At 37.5% G+C, this 23,455-nt stretch overlaps 1 protein-coding gene across 1 annotated transcript in view; it reads right to left on the bottom strand.

Moving 5' to 3' along the window:
- The window catches only part of adamts20 (ADAM metallopeptidase with thrombospondin type 1 motif 20), a 96,066-nt gene that overhangs the window by 58,952 nt on the left and 13,659 nt on the right, over positions 1-23,455 (bottom strand). Inside the window, exons 4-9 of the mRNA XM_002932822.5 lie at positions 9,820-10,079; positions 8,157-8,240; positions 4,326-4,450; positions 3,038-3,078; positions 2,690-2,795; positions 152-298 (exon numbers count right to left, since the gene is read on the bottom strand). Coding sequence (XP_002932868.3) covers positions 152-298; positions 2,690-2,795; positions 3,038-3,078; positions 4,326-4,450; positions 8,157-8,240; positions 9,820-10,079 — 763 coding nt within the window. The remainder of the gene's footprint in view (positions 1-151; positions 299-2,689; positions 2,796-3,037; positions 3,079-4,325; positions 4,451-8,156; positions 8,241-9,819; positions 10,080-23,455) is intronic.

Genomic DNA, 23,455 nt, shown 5'->3' with positions numbered 1-23,455 from the left:
GAAACCACACAAATCTATTTTACAACCATTGGCTTTTCAGTACTTTGGTTGGATCCAGTCATCTAAATCAAAAGTCAAACTGCAGACCTTTCTCTCATAACAAGAAAACAAAAGGAAAAACCATGCAAAGATAGTACTAACAACCACTTACTCGAGAAATTCTGTGATATATTTCTGACTGCATTTGGACCAGGTCCATGGACTAGTGTTGTAGTTTAATGTTGCAGCCATGACATGAAATTCATTTTTAAATCCGGTTTCTTTGCACTTGATGCTATCATCGTGAGGCATATTGAACCTTTGGATCAAAACAAAAATATGTATTAAAATGTTTCGAACCAATGCATCTTTTAAAAAAATCATTATGAAAAAAGTATGGTTTAATGAACAGAAATATTTTTTTATAATAGTCTTTAATAGCACTGTATTGTTGGAGGTTTTTCAACAGGGTATCTAATAAACATTTAATCAAGAAATCTTTGAACAATGTATCATTATTATATACAATGATAATATCTATGAAACGTGATAGCCAGTCTGTCATAGCAGTCAGCTGGAACGGAAGGCACAGCTATTGCACCAGTGTTTGATGGGGGGAAAGGGGGGGAAGGGAAGAGGAAAACAAGTAGGTGACAAAATCTTAAGTTTAGTTAAATTTTTTTGGATCTGGCTCATTCCACCAGAAAGGTCTGCAGATGCATTTGGCCATATGGTATATATTGTAGCACAAAACTTGTTGTGGATGTAACAAACTGGTAAAATAGGAGCAGTGAAAGAGGCATTCAAACCTTAAAGTTTTTTGAGGATAGTCAGATAGCTTCAAAGGTGCTGTAGTTATAATGACCTCTTGGGACCCAAATTGTTTCACAGCAATTCCAGTAGAGATGTAACTTACTAGAAAACCAGAGATACCACAAACCACAAGCAATAGAACAAAATAGTTGTCATGGCCAAGGAGAAGATCTGATAGCAAACATAAAATTGAAACAGGAAAAATTTGGGGCAGTGTGTAAACTTCATGTTATTTAGAAACAAGTAAGATTTAAGGCCAAGGGCAGGTACGAGGCAGAGCACCAAAATAAAAAGACTTGTAAAAGCAGTGAATCAACACAAGAGACAGTACAAGACAAGATTCAGGAACATGAAAGCCACAGAGCTCTCTCATGAATATATATTGCAATGGTGCAATAATGTGAACATGTGAACTAGACTAAGGCAAACACCCAGGTGCACTTGCAAAGAACTGTTTAAGCAATGGTGCAAAATACACTAGTGTGACAAATACACTAGGGCAACAACACGGAAACAACATGCCAAAGCATGACCCCATCAATGTGGGCAAACAAGGAAGAAAACCACACAGTACTCCCCTATTTAGAAGAATCAGGGAGTGCAATGGCTTGAGAAGAAATGTGCATGCAAATGTCTTACATGATAAGAATCATAAAGGTCTCTAGCCTTAACACAAATCTAGTTCACAATATATTAAATCGTGCCCCAAGATGTCCACAAATCCATTATATCCTGTATTATCAATTCTTCATGGCGATAAACGAAATCAGAACCAAAAAGATCACAGGACAAATGTGTAACCCACATATGGCTTGAGCAAGGAGACATAGAAAAAATTAGAAATACAAAGATTAGGGGTGAGCAACAACTTGAAACCAATACAGCAATAGTAAAAAGTCCAACACATCATAGAAATTTAACATACTTGGCAACATCTCTTGAAAAAAAGAATTGAGACATTTCAGCAGGACTTAAAGTGAGAGAGACTTATATGAGGTTTTTTGAAACTGTGCCAAAGTGTAGTTAACCCTCATAATAAGGACTCAATAGCAGGTGCACTGACTTGAAGTGATAGAAGGGAGAGACGAGGGATATAGCCATATACACAGATAAACACATATACACAGAAAAGAGAGCAAGTACCCAAGAATTCATGAAGATTATTTCAAGTAAATTCAGCCTAAAGAAAAATTAGTTACTAAGTATTTTGTTGTAGTTAAGAGAAACATTACACACTGATCTCTGGCACTTAGAGAATAGAATAGAATTTCCTTATAAAGGCCAGTCTGAATAATTCAGGGCTAGATTTGCTAGAGCAGAAAGAGGATATGTCCTTACTTGAGGTTAAAAATGGTACAATTACAGGGTTGAAATTTCTTTGTCAAAGACATCAAGAAAGTCATAATAGCAACAGGCAGTAATCTCTCTAATAGGCTAGGCAACAATGGGATTCTAATGCTGTAAGAATAGCAACGCTTTACAGGGGTAGAAGGAGAGCTAATAACTAAAAAAGTGCACGCACAAACACATTTTGAGGCCAGCGCACAAAGCAAATTGTAGTGCGCAAAAATAATTTTGGGTGAAAGCACAATATTTTGAGAAAACATTGATGAGAAACCATACACATATAGCTGCCTTTCTATTGTTGTGATCCTTTGGAATATTATTGGTACATTATGGCCAGCTTTCCGCTATAGACACAAAGTTTGCCAATAAAAGTTTTCCACAACAGTTTTTTTGTCATCCAGTTGTCTCAATCTCCATTTGCATACAGCATGGATGGTTGCAACACATAGAAAAGTGAGCTGGATATGCTATCTGATGTTAGAATTACAAACAGAGCAGAAGACAATGTGCAGTGTGCCTTTACATTACTAAAAACATAAATCATACTCACACATGCCCTAGTTCATGTGCAATTGTGAATGCTGTGCCAAGGCCATTTTCTTCACTTATGGAGCAACTTCTATGGGGATCACACATTGTACCCAGTTCAGCTAAACCTGAAACATGAAAAATGTTCCATCTAAATCAAGATTTGAGGAAGGGCAGAAGTTAAATTGTAAAAACTGGATTATCTATGGTTTTTTTTTTTTTCAAATGTCAACATAAGTCAGTGACCAATTTGAGAAATCTAACCCCAAGTTTTAACCCCAAGCTTTCCTTTCCACCAAAAATAAATAAAACTACTGCAAAAACACATTGAAATTCTACCTTTCTTTTATTCAATAGGAAACATACTCACCCAATGTGTCACACTTATCACTGGCTCTACATATATCCTCCCTATGGATAAGAAAAAGTTAAGAATTATTGACAGGTGTTTAGTGGATTTTCATGTGTGTGTGTGTGTGTGTGTGTATATATATATATATATACATAATTATGTAATAATAATAACAACGATCCTCTTATATATATATTTAATTATATAATAACATATATATATATATATAATACATGGTAATACAGGCACTCACGTATAATTCTGGAGCTAATGTGCTGGGTGCTGTATAGCAGATATCACATAAACCATAAATATATATATATAAAAGAAATGTGGTGTTGGCATTCCCGTCTACTAAACATACAGATGCCTGGGTGCACTACAGTGAAGCAGAAGAAGGTGAAATTAAAGTACCCACAGACCAACAATATCAAGTTGGTTTTTTAAAAGGTGTATTAGAAGGCCAATACTGACTTATTGCGCCTTTTAATAAACTGACTTGATTTTAAGTCCTGCAGGTGTGTTACTTGAATTTTGACTAAATATATGTACAAAGTATATAACTCAAATGCTTTATGCACTTTTTTGGAGATTCATGCCCTGGTACAGATTTTCTTCAAATGCCACTAAATAAGTAATTTTGTAGATGAAATACCCCTTTAGTTTATCCTTTAAAGCCTCAACCAGTGGCTCCTGACCCTTTGGATGTTGCTCTCATTGCCCCCAAACCAGGTAGTTATTTTTCAATTCCTGACTTGGGGCAAGTTTTGGTTGAATAAAAACAAGATTTACTACCAAATAAAGCCTCCTGTAAGCTGATGTGTGCATAGAGGCTACCTAATAGCCAATCTTAGCCCTCGGCACCTCCATGAACTTTTATGATGCTTGTGTTGCTCTCCTTTTTACATTTAACGGTGGTTCACGAGTAAGAAAGGCTGGGGACCCCTGATTTAAGAATAATAAATCCTGTATTTTATTTATTTTTCTGCAGAAAATTCTTGCTGTCAATGTTTAGTATTGAAATGATAGTGCAGGTACTGGTTAGTGAATCCGGTTGTGTTCTTCATAAGACCCCCACTAGCTGATTGCCCCAATTTGGTACATTTAAGTCTTTCTACTGACTGTTTAGCCAATCTATTTTAAAGAACTTTATAATGATTACATTTACACCAATGCCTGCCCCAGTAGAGTTTATAGATGCATTTTGTTTGATCAAGATCAAATGAACCTTCCAATATGTTTTTGAAGTGTTGCAAAAAAAAAATAAACAATACAAACAGGAAAACCACAGTGTATGCACACTTACCTGGTAAGGAGAACAGCTGTATCATAATGGGCTGGGTGGGAGTCATCTAGAATGTTCTGAGTTCTTTGCCATAAACAAAAGTTGTGCAAAGTTGTTGCTGCATTAAAGGTTATTACTGGTCCATCCTAAAGTTAAGGAAACAACGGATAAGATATGCTTAAGCATTTTATTTTCATAGCTTTTACAGTGAGCAGGATTTCTACTGAGAAAAATGTATTAAAACTATTAACTTCCATAACCTTTTACTCTTTTAACTAATTAAATGAGGACAATTTTTCAGGCCTCATACATGGACCAATATGGAGACTGGATCGGTAGCTTTTATCAGCCCATGAATGGCCAACTTTACATATGCCTTACAATACAAGAGCAGGTTTTGTGCTCACCAAATCAAAAAGTACCATATGTAAGTAATAGTGAAAGTAGTAAAACAAAGACTACATAGCTCTGGGAACAAGCTATAAGGCTGAAACCAAAGAAGTGCTTGACTAAATATGCAAGCGGACGTAGAGTCATTTTTTCTAGCAGGCACAAGTACAACTTATAAACAAATTACAAAGTGCTTTAGGACAGTGCAGAATGTCTATAGGGCTCATTTATATCGACAACCACACTTGCAGTCAAGCAAAAAAATGGATGCAGTCATTGCGCCTGTTGAAGCCATATATTAAAGGGATCTGAGGGCAAAGGCACACTGTGCACTTTTATACAGTTGTGCTTATTACGCCTACTGCTGCAAATTGTGCACAAGTAAGCCAACTGATGTAGGGACCCTGGATCCAAGTGCAGCAGACTTGTGCCTAAAGATTTCATTTTGATGCAAATTCTGAAATCTTCCATGTGATTTCATCCAGTTTGTCAAAATGTGCACAAGCACAACTGCATTTTGATTCCGTTTTATCAGCCACAATTGCAACTTACCTTTGCACTTGCATTTACTCTGGAATTATGGGGAATAAACACTGTATTCTGGGTAAAAACCATGGCAATTTGCATCCACAATTGCACTTGAGTAAGTAAATTACCCTATGGCAATAGAAATGACACAAAAAAACACTGACTAAAATAATTTATGCATCTTCATGGGCATAATATCTAGCATAATAGTAAGTTAGCCCCTCTACCTATAAAAGTAAGGACCATTAGGTGAACTCAATAAAACTGACCACTAGATGCCACTATAATATAATCCTTTTTGTACATAAAGTGTAATACAATAAAAAATGGATTTATACAATCATTCTGTAGAAATATAGAATTTCAGCCACAGCTGCCACCAGAAACATAAGCACAAACATGCAATACATTCAGGCTATAAAATGGAATTAAACTAAGGATGTAAAAATAATATGCCTTTGAATGGTGTTATGTACATAACACAGCTCTTATTATACACAGCATGCTACAAAATAAACGGTTCCACAGCAATTCTATTGCATAATATATTGGACTCATTTACACAAATTTTGCTGCTTATGCCATTCATTAAAGGAGAAAGGGGGATTCACTGGGGGGTGACAAAATGTTAGGAACCCCAGTGATTAAGAATGCTTACCTGATACCCCAGGCTGATGCTCCTGTTAGTAGATAATCACAGAGATCTCCTTTCGATGCGATCCTGGGGCCCAGGCATTGTTAAAGAGTGGCTTTTCAATCTACTGCGCATGTGCAGCCGTTGCAAAGAAAGAAGACAAAAGGGTATCGCTGGCCTGCATGTACCCCGGGCCGGTGAATTTTTTTTTTTGCTAACAGGAGTACCAATTCGGGGTATCAGGTAAGTGAATACAATCACTGGGAGGTGCCCCCCAGTGAATCCACCTTTCCTTCTCCTTTAAATCTGTTTGCATCTTATGCTGCTCCTCAAACTGCATAGTTGTACTCTGTGCCACTGCTTCTGTCCTGCCTCTTCTTGCAAATCATACTCAGTGTACCTACTGACACAAGGTGGCTGTAGTCCCAGGGTTTCCACAGTCCCATGGTTCAGGTGAATGTAGAAGACTTGGGCACAGATGTCATTTTGACAGCTGAAACCAGATGTTTTCAGCACAATTGTGTTCAATTCTTGTTGAAGCCCAGGCACACAATTGCAGTGATACACCGAATCCCGGATTTGGGTCAGGATTTGGCTGAATAACAGCATTTTTCAGCAGGATTCAGAGGAATCTAAGTTAAGGTTACCATCCGTCCCTGAGAGCCTGGAATTGGCCCTGTTTCGGAGCTGCAAATTTGTCCGCATAGGCAGCCCCTGTCTGGCAAATAAGGCCCCGTGAATCCCTGGGATTGTCAGGCAATTGGACAGCCACCTAAGCAGGTCATTCGGCATGGAGGGATTCCGTGCGCAAATTGGCCAATTAGGCAGCCACAACCAGCAGCACTTTCAATTCGCTGTAAAACCTAGAGCACCTCCATGATTGCCCAGTTTGTACAATGAAGTATTCTGTGCCTAATTAGTTTGTTTTAATTATTGCTTCTGGCTCCTGTGTCTCCCATAACCCGTTAATTCCTGCACAGAACCCAATTCAACTATAAAGGAAAGGAACGCAGCTGACAGCAGCAATGAATGTTAGCTAAGAAGACCAACAGAAGTGGGCAGTTCTTCTCAGTGTGCTGACATGAGAGGCTGATTTGTAATAGGTTACAGGCATCAAAGTGATAACCAGGTCAGGCCCTGCCTGGTTTTCTCCCCAGTCACACAGTTCACATCTGCATTGCTGGTACACTCCATGGGGAAAACTCTGCATTATGGGTAAAAAACACAGTGACCCAAAATTCTTAGTTGCACACTGCATTTTTGATCATGAATGAGCCCTTATATGTTAAAAACAGACACAGTTAAAATTTTGGTTGAATTTCAGCAATACTTTAATTCAAGTTTATCTCTTAACTCAAATTGGAAAAACTTGGAAAAAATGTGATAGCAAGGAAAATCACGTTTCAATTCATATTCATAAATAAGAAAAAATCCTAAGAAATAAAATAGCTTGAATGCTGAAAATACATCTCCCATTCATTTGAGACTTATCTCAAAAATTTGAGTTTGGAAAGCTTGAAACTTATATAAATTCTTGAAACTTGCAGAACCACAAGGAAAAAAACCTCAATTTTAAATTTTAAGAAATCTTCCTGTGCTATTTGATATGGCTACACAAATATTGACAGCTGGATGAGAGAAATTTCTTGACCATTTTTGGTTTTTTAATAAAATAGGAATATGCAAATTAAGGTTCAGATTTGGATATTTATGTGCCACCCATCTACCCATCCCTTATCAATACAGCGCAAAAACTATAGCTAGTTTGTGCCAGTTTTTTTAAGTGCCAGTTTTTTGCACTTTGCCCCCTGCCCTGCATTTTGTAACCGACCTGTATAGACAGTCAGGCTAACCCACACAAAATAGATAGGACAAAAATCTAAAATGCAGTAAAATCTAGTGTGTTGTGTGCTTTACAATTATTTGCTTTTTAAGATATTAAGAGCAAAGATTTAGGTTTAGGATCATAAAGTTGTTAAGCCATAATACTATCTAAAGTTTTTTGATCATGGGGCAGAGGTGATTGTTTTAAGGACCACACATGCAGTAATTATCACACACTTCAATGGCACCCTGATCACACATTATGAAAAATCTGATCATGTGTGCCAAGCACAAGTGCAGAACAAAAATAGTTTGATAGATTAAAAAAGAAAAACATTCATATATATCAATTACATTTAAATATTGGAAAGGTTGATCTTGATCTCTATAAAGATTCCACTGATACAGTCATGCAACATTTTATTTTGATAGCAACATATTGCCAGTAATGGAGTTACTGAATGAAATATGCTCACCTGCTCACTGTGTATAATAACAAGTTTTACAATCATGATGTTTATAAGATTCCCAATACTTTGGTCTTTATAAATAGCAGCAACCTGCAAAAATATGTAGGAAATACATAAAGATACACAGATGCACATTTTAGACAATGGTAGACAAATCAGGAATTGTGTCTAGGGGTCCTCTAGTCTGGCAATTATTTGTGACACAAAATTATGCACTGTGGGTGGAGCATATATCTCACAGGACAGCCCTCAAGCAATAGAAAAGAAAAAGTCCTGCACCAAGACCAAATGCATAAAATCTAAATTGAATGTAAAGTTATATTTTAGTTTTCGTTTGAGGACAAAACAAAACTGAGAAGGCCTCTGTATAAACAAGTCACTGCATTCTTCCAGAAGCAACCTATTAGGCTACATCAGTGCTGTCCAACTGGCGGCCCTCGGGCCGCATGCGGCCCGCGACCCCCCCTCTGTGCGGCCCCCCACCTGTCTGGCTGCTTTGATGGCTTACCTTTGAGTAAGCATTAAATGGTATCAGTACTGTGATTAACTGGCCCCCTGCATGGTTCTCACCTCAGATTCAGGCTGTAATCCCCCTGTATTGTTTAAAAATGTAATCCCCTGTGTTTTTCACACCTTTTAATACCTGCATTGTTCACCCCGTGCAGTGTTCACACCTCAGGCTCAGACTGTAATCACTCCCATTGTTCACTTCTTCACACCTCAGGTACTGTAGGCAGAGTATGGCACATACAGCCAGCATAGGGCAGGTAGAGTATGGCACACACAGGCAGCATAGGTCAGGGAGGGTATGGCACACACAGGAAGGGTAGGGCAGGCAGAGTATGGCACACACAGTCAGGGTAGGGCAGGCAGAGTATAGCACACACAGGCAGGGTAGGGCAGGCAGAGTATGGCACACAGAGGTAGCATAGGGAAAGCAGAGTATGGCACACACATAGGCAGATTAGGACAGGCAGAGTATGGCACACACAGACAGCATAGGACAGGCAGAGTGCTGCCTGTGTGTGCCATACTCTGCTTGCCCTATGCTGCTTGTGGGAGGTGAACCTGGCAGGGGTTTGTTCTGGGAGTTTGTTAGCAGTTGGAAATAGTCATTAAATGGTCCCTAAGGTGTGTAATTATGTACTGGGGGTTGCTCTGCTATCCACAGGGGAGGAGGAGGCATATGGAATTTAAGGGTATATCTTAATATGACATAATTCTTTCACTTATGAATGATGGTTGATATCCCCACAGTAAGGACCAAGCATTTGGGATTTTGCTGCACTACCACCATTGTGATAAAATAGGTGTGGTTTGAAGTGGGTGTGGTTTCAAAAAGGGGAGTGGTCAAAACTGGCTTCCATTAGCGGCCCTCCACCATGTATGCTAGAGAAATTCCGGCCCTCGGCACCGTAGAAGTTGGACAGCACTGGGCTACATGATAAAAAGCAGCTTGTAATACAACACTTCTCAGTGGGCTGCTGATTTGTTTCTAATTTGCTTGTACAAATTTCAGTATCAGATTTATCCTGATTTAAGCAAATAACAACAATGATAGACATTTCATAATTAAAACAACAGGTAACTACTAATTAAAAGTAATTAGTGATAAAAAAGACTGGGTTATATTTACATTGAATATGTATGGTGTTTATGCATTACTTACGATAGACATTAATGTTAAAATGTAATGCTGTAAATTGTGTCCATGGTGATGTGCCATTCTTGCATCAGCAGTAACCATAACCTCTACAAATCTTGGATATGACAAAAATCTCTTCTTTCTGATGTGTGATCTGCTTGCACCTTCTTCATGTGTTGTGTTCTGTAATGAATAGTGAAGAACTGACAGATCCTGAAAACTTGCAGCATCTTGTTCCATACTGTCCGAAAGGTGAAGATGGAGTTCTTCTTTTTTTTTAAGTTCTGTGGAAAATTATTATACAGCAAGATGCAAATAGTATTCCAACAAAAACAATCGACTTTCAGAAATTAGACTTAGGGGTATAAAAAGTGGAGTAAAGCATTAGGGTTGATGTTGCTCAGGGCAACCAATCAGCAATCAGATTTTAACAGTTAGAAAAACAAGGCAAAGCGTTTAATTGGCTGCTATGAGCAACCTTCCAAATGCTTTTCAGTTTAGTTTCAGCACACAAGACATACATTTGTTTTTTCAGTTGCTTTTTATTTTTTATTTTTGTTTGTTTTTCTAAATTTAAGTTAACCATTTTGTTCTCTACCTTCTCATGTCTCCCTAGAGCAGCTCAGGGGGTTCACAGACTCTAAAATTTGTTATATTAGTTGATTCATTTCTTATATTGGGCCTGAGTTTCATTAGAGGCAGCTGTTACTATTGATCCAATAGTTGCTAACAATTGCCCAGATGCTGCTGAGAAATGAGTCAACTAATGTAGCGAATAGTACCAGATCAGAGTCTGTGCCTGGACTGAGCTGCCGAGAGAAAAACATTAAAGATCAAACTTAAATTTTAGACAAGTGGTCTAAAAAGAAAGAAGCAATTGAAACATTTATTTCTGGTGTACTAATAAGTAAATGCAATGCTACAAAGCACCTCTTGCCAAATTGCATATTTAGTTAATTTAGCAAGTGAAAAATATTAAACAACTACTGCAACTTTAAAACATAGGAACAAAGGAAATTTCTGGCATGTACAAAACATTGGACACAAACAAGCACTTGTGTGCTAGGGAATGTTACACTTTGCACCCTTTGCAGAGAGCAGCATCAGTCGGGGAAGGCCAATCTTGTCTGCAAGATAGAAGGCAGGTAGAGATTGGGAAGGGGGGTACCTATGTGCTTTTTCAATACAATGCTGTATAAGCACTCCTGTCCTGGCATATACTGTATAATGCAGTAAAAATTACAGTAAACTGTCCAAAAAATATTCTGATATTCTTTTTGTATCAAAATTGTAAAAACATTTTCTTTTTTAGATTCCCCATCTAATTTGGTGAAAAGCCTTGGATAAGGAGTGCAGACCTGTTCTTCAAAAGTGAATTACAGTAAACTGTAAATTTGAAAAGATCCACAAAACGCTGAAAATTACGCGGGTTAGAAAAAATTTCCACACACGTAAAAATCTAAATTGTCGCGCACATCATTTTTTGACATGTGCGACAAGTTAGTGATGTGCGCTGCAATAAATTACACGCATGACAAATTATTTTGACCATGCAGTGAATTTTTCCGCGGCTAATTTTTGTGCCCGTTTCATGAAACAATCCACCAATGGCGAATCCTGGTGCAAAAATTTCACTCTTGACTAATAGAACAAGATGGATTTTGGCAATATTGCCAAAAATAGCCATATAGGTTTTGACAGTGGTGTTAATATGGTCAAAGAGAGGAGTCAAAGATTACCTTCAGACATTGTGCTGAGCTGACATCAATAGAGATAGTAAAGTGGGGGGGAGTAGGGCCAGGCTTAGATGGAAAGATAATCAGTTTAGTTTTTGTTCAGTTTGAGGTGGCTAGAGTTAGTTCTTCCAGTTTGAGATTGCTAGAAGTCAGTTAGAGATTTGAGTCTCAGTTTCAACTAATAATGAAAAGGTTGAAAAACATATAACAAAAATCTGATTAAACTGGTTGCAGTATTGCAATGTCAACAGTATTGAAATTGATTGCAATTTAAATTAATTAATTAATTGTGTTAATTAATAAATTGTTCATCTGTTCATATCATACCATAGATGCTACTGTAAACACAACAATGACTTCTGGCACGGTAACAGCACATGGAGTGCCTGGTCCACTGCAGCAACCACAGGAATGCAACAGATGGCACTGGCAGTCACAGTGAGAGCATTACTAATCAAAATTATCCTAAAAATGACTGTGTGCATGGAGCCTTATGCTTCTTTAAAGTTTTATATAATACAAATGAAAAATGATTTACTATGGTAAGAAGGGCTTAAAAACATATCTAATTTATGTAAAATGGGGTCCTAATGACAATTTACCTATGTTTACAAACCAATATTTTTTTAAAAATACAATTGCTGTTGGGTAGAGTCCTTCATGGGTCCATTTCTTTTTAAACCCGCGTCCGAACCAAGACCCATGACCCGCAACCCACATTTTAACCCATACCCACTCATCATTAAATCTTGGAGTACTGTTGCTGCAAACTGATATCCAAAGTGGGCTGGGGCTAAAAAAGCTACAAGCCAAGGTTAAAAGAGTAAAACTTGCTTATAGTAAGACTAGCTAGTAGCCACTGCAGAGCTGTACTGTGGGTCCTACAGACAACTAGCGACAAAAGCTACAAACATCCCTTATGGCCTTAAGTATCTTAGGCCCCCACCAGCAGTGCCAGTTCATGTTACCAAATATTTTTAATTTCTGTGGGAGGAGGTCTACATCTACTTTTTGTTTTAAAAAATGGCAGTGACTTGTCAATCTATCTGATCAACTGAATTTCAACATACTAAAGGTCCTGAACTTCAATCAGCCATCAAATATCTGCCTATCTACCCACTGAGATCCAGTATCAGAGAACTTCTTAGCAGCATATTGTGGTAAATGACAAACCATGTACCTATGGTTTTACAAGGGTGCTAAGCTTAGTTATGTCATCTATTGGACTGCAAACCTGTGTACAGTTACACCCACCTATCTGACCAACTACTTTACAGCATTCCATAGTATATTGGAGAACTAATCATTGAGCTAATGCAGTTTAAAAAATATGTCCTAAAAGGAGCACAAAATATCTGGGTGCTATTAAATATAGAAATTTTGTTTCCCCCATTGTGAAAGGTCACAAGTAATGACAAAAATATTAGGAAACTATGTTCACAAGCCCTGTTAAGTGCTATATCTTTTTGATAGATATATAGTTCCACTTGACTTGCATCATGTCTACATGCAATTAGTGCTACAACAGGGAGCACAGGAGTGAAAGCCTGCCTGAATGAGGTATCTGAACTGGAATACTGGATTTGGAAAGATTCTGACTTGCATCATGTCATTACATAACAATTAAGCATTAAAACTTTACAAAAAAAAACAGTAGTGTTATGTTCATGACATTTGCCAGTAATCCATTGCAACCAATAACATGTTTCCTATCTGCTCAGTGGTTGCTCTGGGCTAATGCACTTGGGCAAACTTTGTGCCTTTTATTGCTTAATAAAGTATACAGTTTACTATTCACTATACACTATTCACTAAGATGCATTAAAATGAGCGCTATTTATAGCATGCGTTAAAAATTTTATTGCATCTAATTTTTCGTGTCTTAAAGCAAGATTCACTAAAAGGATATTTGCGTAAATTTTGATGTGATGCTGTTAGCGTTATTTAAGTCGCGAAGACTATTTTCGTGCGGTATTTGAAGAAACGCGCGCTAATTAACGGATCGCACACAAATTGTCACCGCGTGCAAAAAAAACGCACACCATATTAGCCATACATGCCATTACTTTCAGAATACTGTTCTGAAAATGACCATTTCCCTGCAAACCGGAGGCTGCATCACTCTAGGGCCAACACATACTTGAATAAATCACACTGCAAAGTCCATATTGTGTTGCCAAAAGCTCATGAACTGTAGTTTTCTATAATTACCGCCTGCCCCAAGTAGGTGTTAATTTTGCGCACAGACTAATGCAATATTTGACGCGTCTAAGTGTTTGTGAATCATGTGTTAGTATTATTTCGGTATGCTAATTAACGCAACGTGGTAAAATTAACGCATTCAGTTGCGCGCTATTTAACGCACACGATATGCGACCTAACGCATGCGATAATACTTAAACGAATCGTGCGAATTTTAACGCAAAAAAGCATGCGATAAGCGTTATCACACTTTAGTGAATCAAATCTCATGTATGTTATATTATTTCCAATCTGTTAAATTCAGAAAACAAATAGTCATTTTGTATTAGAATTTGCAGAAATGGGTCATGTTTAAGTTTGTACCTCTCAGAGACATTACCCTACATTATTTTCACAAATCATATAATCTGAACAGTGGCACCCAAACTTTTGAACATGATTGTGTGTAGATATGTTATACACACACAAGTATAAGTTTTTTTTATGGAGCTGGTGATTAAATACCTGATATACAGTATATTTATGAGCAAAGCCTGACACTCACAAGCAGGTTGAGAAGGCAAATATGTGGATGACATACTGGCATGACAAGCATGGGTTTCAGTTTCTTGCCAAATGCAAGCTATTCTGTAACAGATCTCTTAAAGACACATGATAAGTTCCAGTTGCACATCAGAATTCTGCAGGCAGACAGAATGGTAGTAAGTGAGAAAATTTAAAGGAAGCCATTATGAAACACAGTGCCGTAGAATGCAAAAGAATATAAAATGTTCAATTCACAATGTAAAAAGAATAATCATGAACTAGTTATAGCAAACCAGCACAATAAAGAACTAGGAAAGCACTAAAATGAAAACTTCAGGAAGATGACTGCATCATGAGATTGATTATGTGCCTTAGAAGACTGACTATATGCCTAAGCAAAGTATTTGACTCCTAGTTGCCAGGTTGATCCTATAGCAGCAAGAATAAATTATCAGGAATAAATTATGCGATACTTTTGCAAATATAATGAAACTAAATCAACTGACTAATTGTGAAGTGAAAGAGGGTAAAGGCTAGTGGATTAATGGATGGGTTAGGGATGTGTTGACTGATGTAAATCTGGGCAAAAGAGAATGATGAACTGGGGTGGAGAAACACAGAAAATAATCTCACTGGGTAGAGAGATAGATGGACTTATTCCATGAAGAATATTCACACACAATCTTAAAATATGCCATTTAATTTAAAAAAAATTGTATGTGTCTAATAAATTATACATTTTATATTGTGATTGGCGTAATTTTGCACAATTTATTGTTACTTTGGTAACTAAAAATTATTTTAAACAAAAAAAAGTAAACTGCGGACTTGCAATTTGAGAAAAGACTTATTTTTGTGTAAATTCTACAATCTTTAAAATGTTTGCATTAAACTAATTATAATATTCATCGATCATAATACTCGAAAAGGGTTATTCACAGTGAGAGCTGGGAAGTTGTAGTGTTTTCTCCCTCCCTCTCTCTCTCTATACTTTTAGTCATAGTACCAGGGCAAATCAGTATGGTGCCCAAGGCAGGGGGATAACACTCCCTCTGCTGTAGTGATGAGAGGGTTGGGGACCATGATGGAATGTGCAAATGCAAAGGACCTCTGTTTAACTCACCCAGGGCCTGACTCAAGTGTAGACAGACAGAAGAGGTACATGCCTTGCACCCCACCCCCTACCATTGTGCCTTAGGCACGTGTCTCTTCTACCTACCCCTAGTTCCGGCCTTACTTAGTTCAAAGTTGATGCAGGGACTTATCCGATCTTGGAGTCAGGAAGGAATTTTCCCCCTCTGAAACACACTGAAGAGGCTTCAGATTCGGGGTTTTGCCTTTCTCTGGGTTAACTAACTTAGGAGATTTTATTTAAATGAAAAGATTGAACTTGGTGGACATGACCTTTTTTTAACCTAAATTACTGTTACTTTGTATATAATTGAACTAGATTAAAAAAAATCTAATTCAAATTGTAATATTTATAAAGGCCTTGTAGATAGCACTTGTAAGAATTAACAACAAGGCCCAGTCTCTTTCTAGCCATTACAGTCACAGCAACACCTGTTTACAGTGTTAAAATGATAGGACTGGACTTGGACAAATACTATCAGGTCAGCAAATGTCACAATCAACTTTAGTTTCACAGGAGAGAACATGAACGCATATTAGCAAAACCAAGAGGAAGGAAAGGACAGTGTAATAGTATATGATGGTGGTTTTACTGACTGGCTAGCCAAAAGTCAAACAGAATTCTACTATTTGTTATTTAAAGTGCACCGATCACACTGATTTATCATGTTGTGTAAAAAGTGGAGTCAAACATTAACGGTGACGTTGCTCATAGCAGCCAATCAGATGCTTTGCTTTGGTTTTCTAACTTTTGAAATCTAATTGCTGATTGGTTGCCCTGGAAAACATCACTGGTAATGTTTTAATCGACTTTTTACACAGCATGATAAATATACCCCTAAATATGCACCGATCACACTGAGGTGATGTTGCTTATAGTAGCCAATCAGATGCTTCGCTTTGGTTATCTAACTGTTGAAATCTAATTGGTGATTGGTTGTCCTAGGCAACATCACTCCACTTTTTACACAGCACAATAAATATACACCTAAATGTGCTTCCCTCACCAGAGGTGTGTGTAATAGAGCCCAGGAAAATGTTATCCTAAAAGTAAATACCTTTTAACCTTAACAGTTTTATTAGGATAATTACAACAGACCTCAAACAGACTGTGAGCCTGCCCTTTATTCAAGCTGATTTGATTTGAGGTGCGCAGGTATGAGCTATTGCTATGTCTATCAGCATTATAGCTAGCTCTCTTAGTGCGTATGTCAGCAGCACAACTCTACTAATGTGTGGAGTGGGTTTCCCTTACCCACAAAGCCTCTTAATTGAAAAAGCGGGGATATCAAGTGAAACGTGCCAAGCTGTATGGTGACCTGTTCGTTCATGGAATTGCACTTTGATATGACTGTCTAATATATCGGACAATTGTGAGTAGCCGAATAAACGGTATTATAATATTTTGTGCTCCCTTCTCTTTCTCCATATCCCTGCTTGTATTGAATGACCTCAACGGACCTTGATTACAAAACCTTTTGAGGGTTTTGGCATTTGCTATTTTTGGGTCTGGTGAGTGCACACACTCACCATATTATGTCGGTGGCGAAGTTTGTTCGCACAGTTCACTTACCATTTTTACTCATATTTATTGGCATTGCACTTTACACTCAGGGTGTATTATATGTTGAAACATAATACACTATTTTGTTTGTATGTTTTGTTTTGATGTGCTTCCATCACGTCATGTTTGTGGAAAAGCCAAGAAAGCAATATACTAACCTAAGCAAAGTGGATGGCTAGCAAAACACCATGTATTAAAAAGTAACTGTTCATTGGACAGTGGACCAGACAATAAGGGGAGTGTAATTGTACTTAAGGAAAAGATATACAGTGGTGTGAAAAACTATTTGCCCCCTTCCTGGTTTCTTATTCTTTTGCATGTTTGTCACACTTAAATGTTTCTGCTCATCAAAAACTGTTAACTATTAGTCAAAGATAACATAATTGAACACAAAATGCAGTTTTTAAATGAAGGTTTACGTTATTAAGGGAGAAAAAAAACTCCAAATCTACATGGCCCTGTGTGAAAAAGTGATTGCCCCCCTTGTTAAAAAATAACTTAACTGTGGTTTATCAATTTCAATTTTCAATTTCAATATCAATTTCTGTAGTCACCCCCAGGCCTGATTACTGCCACACCTGTTTCAATCAAGAAATCACTTAAATAGGAGCTACCTGACACAGAGAAGTAGACCAAAAGCACCTCAAAAGCTAGACATCATGCCAAGATCCAAAGAAATTCAGGAACAAATGAGAACAAAAGTAATTGAGATCTATCAGTCTGGTGAAGGTTATAAAGCCATTTCTAAAGCTTTGGGACTCCAGCGAACCACAGTGAGAGCCATTATCCACAAATGGCAAAAACATGGAACAGTGGTGAACCTTCCCAGGAGTGGCCGGCCGACCAAAATTACCCCAAGAGCGCAGAGACAACTCATCCGAGAGGCCACAAAAGACCCCAGGACAACATCTAAAGAACTGCAGGCCTCACTTGCCTCAATTAAGGTCAGTGTTCATGACTCCACCATAAGAAAGAGACTGGGCAAAAACGACCTGCATGGCAGATTTCCAAGGCGCAAACCACTTTTAAGCAAAAAGAACATTATGGCTCGTCTCAATTTTGCTAAAAAACATCTCAATGATTGCCAAGACTTTTGAGAAAATACCTTGTGGACCGACGAGACAAAAGTTGAACTTTTTGGAAGGTGCGTGTCCTGTTACATCTGGCGTAAAAGTAACACAGCATTTCAGAAAAAGAACATCATACCAACAGTAAAATATGGTGGTGGTAGTGTGATGGTCTGGGGTTGTTTTGCTGCTTCAGGACCTGGAAGGCTTGCTGTGATAGATGGAACCATGAATTCTACTGTCTACCAAAAAATCCTGAAGGAGAATGTCTGGCCATCTGTTCGTCAACTCAAGCTGAAGCGATCTTGGGTGCTGCAGCAGGACAATGACCCAAAACACACCAGCAAATCCACCTCTGAATGGCTGAAGAAAAACAAAATGAAGACTTTGGAGTGGCCTAGTCAAAGTCCTATTGAGATGTTGTGGCATGACCTTAAAAAGGTGGTTCATACTAGAAAACCCTCAAATAAAGCTGAATTACAACAATTCTGCAAAGATGAGTGGGCCAAAATTCCTCCAGAGCGCTGTAAAAGACTCGTTGCAAGTTATCGCAAACGCTTGATTGCAGTTATTGCTGCTAAGGGTGGCCCAACCAGTTATAAGGTTCAGGGGGCAATTACTTTTTCACACAGGGCCATGTAGGTTTGGATTTTTTTTCTCCCTAAGTAATAAAAACCCTCATTTAAAAACTGCATTTTGTGTTTACTTGTGTTATCTTTGACTAATAGTTAAATGTGTTTGATGATCAGAAACATTTTGTGTGACAAACATGCAAAAGAATAAGAAATCAGGAAGGGGGCAAATAGTTTTTCACACCACTGTAGTACAAACAGGAACTCCTTGGACAGTTAGCTGACTCTTCCACCTCAATCCCCATAGACCCTATTGTTATATTTAAAAAATTACTTGACTGGGTAATAACTAAATCTTTCTAAGAAAATGTATTTACAACCAGCTATAACATTTGTAAACCGCCTACCACCTAAACCACCACTGCAGAATATTCCATCATATATGAGGAATGCCCCACACACCTCATTAATATCCTGAAACAAGTAATGACTACACCTAATACCAATCAAACCACTTTGAATGTAAAGTCTGTATATGGTAATATCCCCCCCCCCAATTCTGGACGTTGCGGCCAAACCAACCAAAAGGCTGGATGTTTTTCTTTTTCAACCTAAATTACTGTGCTAATAATTACGGACAATTAATGCTCATGCATTAGGATTGGAGGGATTGTACAACTGTCCCATTATAATATGATATTGCTGTCTAATCAGCAGAAAGGGGATTAACGCAGTGAGAGATATTTGAATTTTTAATTACCAATGCGTCACTGCATGTGTTACCCTCCAACAGGTTACACAGTGGTCCTGGCCTATAGCTCCACATACCTTGCTTTTTGGCAGGGGAAGAGAGACAGGAAGTGCTTGAGATGATGCTCAAATGTTATAATATGCTTGGAGTACCTGTGCTCACTGCTTCATACTATATCATGTATTTTTGATGCCAATACCCACTTTGTTTTATTATATATTGCGTTTGGTGTTCAGTATTTGCTAGTATTTGTTGTGCTGTTGTGCCGTTGTAGCATTTTAACACATTCACTAGCTCTACTAGTTATAATGTACATTTAATTATTCTTTTTGTTCTGCATGCTAATTCCTTCCTTAATTCATACTTTTTAAATTTAGATCTTTAAATAAATGACTAAACATTCGTGGTTTTAGTAGAAATGAGTTTAGTCATGGTTCTAAAAACTTTAAAAACAACAAAAATCAGAAAGTTAATAAATCTGCCCCTAAGTTTACTTATGTCTACCATGTTTAAATACTGTCTCCAAACTAACATATCTATAAGCAAGTAAAATTCACTGGGAACATTCATCAAATCTTAGAATATTGTTTGTTATTGAATATTTCTACTATAGTATATCAAATATTATGTAGTTCATACATTAGCAGCGACCAAATGTCAGTATGTCAAAACACTTGTTTGGGAAGATTTCTGTAAACAGTATATAGATAAAACAATTCAAGTGTACTAATGAAATATACCTTGCATTTTATTAGCTTTGGGCTATATTTATAGTTCATAAAAATACAGAAAATATGACCAAAATTACAAAGTACAAATTGGGAAACAATTTGCACAATGTGCACAATTTTAGCACTTAAAAAGGCAATATACTGAAGCAGTATTTCAAGCAATGTTTGCTTCATTCATCCTTTTAAAGAACAGGGCCTCATTTTGTCATGTAACTGTGTACATTTCCTAGAAAAGCAGACAAGATGTTCAAAGAAATTCATGTCTTTATATTTCAAAACAGATGTTATCTTAAATATATTCATACACTGTAAGCTTTCAAATTCTGTCCAGTCTTGCACCCAGGGCCAGATTTCTAAACCCTAGGCTGCCCCCAGTCGCACGCCCCCCTCCCCCCGAGTGCGCATGCGTGAACAGGAGGGTTGCGTGCGCATGCGCAATGTGCGAAGAGCGCAGGGGGTAGGGTTGCGCGCACGCATGCGCGGTCGGCCAAAGTTGCATACGGAGCAGTGGGGAGAAGTCCCCATTGCTCCGTATGTGAACAAAAATTTTAAAAGATTTTAGTGCGGCGGGGCGGCATGCCGCCCCCAGGTTTCTGCCGCCCTAGGCCCGGGCCTTTGAGGCCTCTCCACAAATCTGGGCCTGCTTGCACACTCCCGCTCATTTCTATTCATAGGGCAGACAGATACAGTATTGCGACAGTTTAGAAATGAGAGAACAATCAATTGTGTAATTATTTATAATTTACAGCATAAAAATATTCTTTCAAGGCAAGTATATACTTTGAGTCAAATTTAGTGCAATGAGAAATCGTATCTCCTAATTCACTTGCAGAGTTCCCCATTATCCAGTATTTCCCATTGAAACAAATCTATTCGGAATATTAAAACTTCAGTCTTCAAGTCCCTGGTATGACATCCTCATGACCTGATATCTGATATTACTTATATAAAAGTCATATCTTAGGAAAAACAAAACAGTTTCAGATAAGTCAAAACATGTGATTGAAAAGTTACAGTAATAAAATATTGTGTAGAAATAAAAGCCATATACAGACAGACCCTGCATTAGTTTCTGTGTAGGATATATATATATATAGACAAATAAGACCAAAATTAAGAAGAACAAAACCCTATATGCCGCGGTTCTTTTTAAATGCCTTCTTTTTCTAAGAAGGGGTTTAGTAAAGTCAGGTTCCTGAGTGCTTCCATTGGCAAAGACAGGCAACTAGACTTTCTGCATTCCTTACTTATACTAGCATAGAAGAGTGTAGCACTAAACAAAGGGCACACTGGTAAAAACTGCCATTCAGGATCAACCCCACCCTCACCATACAATGACCAATACTATGAAGTGTGAATGTGATTCAGGTATGTACATTCATTGCAGTGTCCATTTAAAAAAAGTCCCATCCAACTTCAAGTGATCATAAGGGTAGTGTCCAGTGAAAATAAAATTAAGTCCATAATTCGCATTCTGTACAACAAATCCATTTCAGTGTATTTGAATGTCCACTTGAATATATGAATAAAATATAAGAAGCATTTTTACTTACATATTGACATGTCTGGATGTCTACTTCAAAACACCAGTCACCCCAAGGGTGCCGTTTCACTGGACACTACCCATATGATCACTTGAAGTTGGATGGGACTTTTTGAAGTGGACACTGCTATCAATGGACATACCTGAATCACATTCACACTTGATTGTATTGGTCATTGTATGGTGAGGGTGGGATTTACCCACCACTCCCTCTGAAAACATGTATTTAAAGGTGCTTTATTACACAGTGTGTAGGCTTGAGCAAATGCTGGCGCCCGAAACGTTGCCTGGTTTGTTGGCGCAATAGACACTTTCTACACGGAATCGTGTGCAGCAGTGTGCGTGTTTATCAGTATGTTTATTAACATGACTACATGTTACACTAACATGAGCTATAAAAAGAAAATGAAGTCCAGTTGAGAAGTTGAGTTTGAATTTAATTTTGTTTTTGTCTGAGAAGATAATATCATATGCAAACATTAAGAAAAGAGTCTTTAGTGGCTAAATTATTGTAGTATGGCAGAATGTTTGCTTGCCTTAACACAATAGCCTTTTATCTAACTATATCAGAGATGCGTTAGTACTGTACATTTAAAAAAACCATAAACTATTTTCAAAATATTTATACATTTAAGAAGAAGGCAAAGGCTTGTTCTCCCCAAACACACTGAATAAAACAGATGTACAGGCCAATATTGGTAAGCACCCAAGAGCCACTGCATAATTATTCAAAGTGCCAGTTTCACAAACTTGGAAAAACCTTAAGCAGGACATATGAAAAAAACTAAATATGACAGCCTTTCAATTGTACCTAGGCATGTATATTGTTAACCCCTAAAGGGTTCAAGTTGAAAGTTTGCATAGGTAGAAAATAATATAATTGTGATAAACCAATTTAGTTTATGCACTGTTTTTTTAACAATTCATTATTATCATTACAATGTGATTATAAATATCTTTGCTTATATAATACATGTCTCTCAGTAGAATAGTGGACATCTTGCCTAATTCTTAAGTAGGACGCATATAACTAGGATACTTATCCTTAAACCCTGTCTAAATTTAAACTACCTCGGATTAAGCCTTCTATATACTGTATAAGACACTCCCTAAACCTAAAGAAATACTATGTTTTGCTAATCAAGGGAATAGTATATAAAAATAATTATCACATGATGTCATTGGATATATGGCCAATTGCCCTTTATTCATCCAGGGTAATTAGTCGCAGGGGAAGTAGCAACCACTGTTAAAATGTGCAACACATGCAAAAGGAACTGTAACATTCTTAATAGAAAGTATCTTCGGTAACATGCTAGAAGACAAGCAGACCCCTGGATTAAATTGTTGGTACTACTATTTAAACTGTTATATTTGTATTGGTTAGGGTGGTTTAGGGCAGGGAAATTCTCTAATTTAGGGGTTCTTACACTATGGGTCACCAAGATCATTACAATCAGTTACAAAATATTCTTTTACACAGTACCATTTCCTGCTACAAGAAGCAATAGTAGTAGAAAGAATATTATAAATATGACCCAGTAAAATTATAAATGTAGATAATAAATGTGTATTCTGGAGTAGACTGTTCTCTACTAACAAAAACCAGAGACAGAGCTCATACAAATTGGGCAAAGTAACATAATTTCTTAGAGAGATATTGATAGTAGTGTATTTAATGATAAGAGAAAGCAATATTGGATTAAATGGACACTTAGTTAAGGCTAGGGGACTGTGGTTGGTATACTGCTATGCCTCATAAACAAATGATTAGACCGTTAAGGTAGTTGAGGTATGGACTTTCACCTGGAAAACAATTACTCGCACAACCACCAAGT

This window comes from Xenopus tropicalis, chromosome 3 (genome assembly GCF_000004195.4).
Source record: "Xenopus tropicalis strain Nigerian chromosome 3, UCB_Xtro_10.0, whole genome shotgun sequence".
NCBI classification, from domain to species: domain Eukaryota; kingdom Metazoa; phylum Chordata; class Amphibia; order Anura; family Pipidae; genus Xenopus; species Xenopus tropicalis.
Note: the sequence above shows the minus strand (reverse complement) of the source record. Positions and strands in the feature narration are given on the sequence as shown.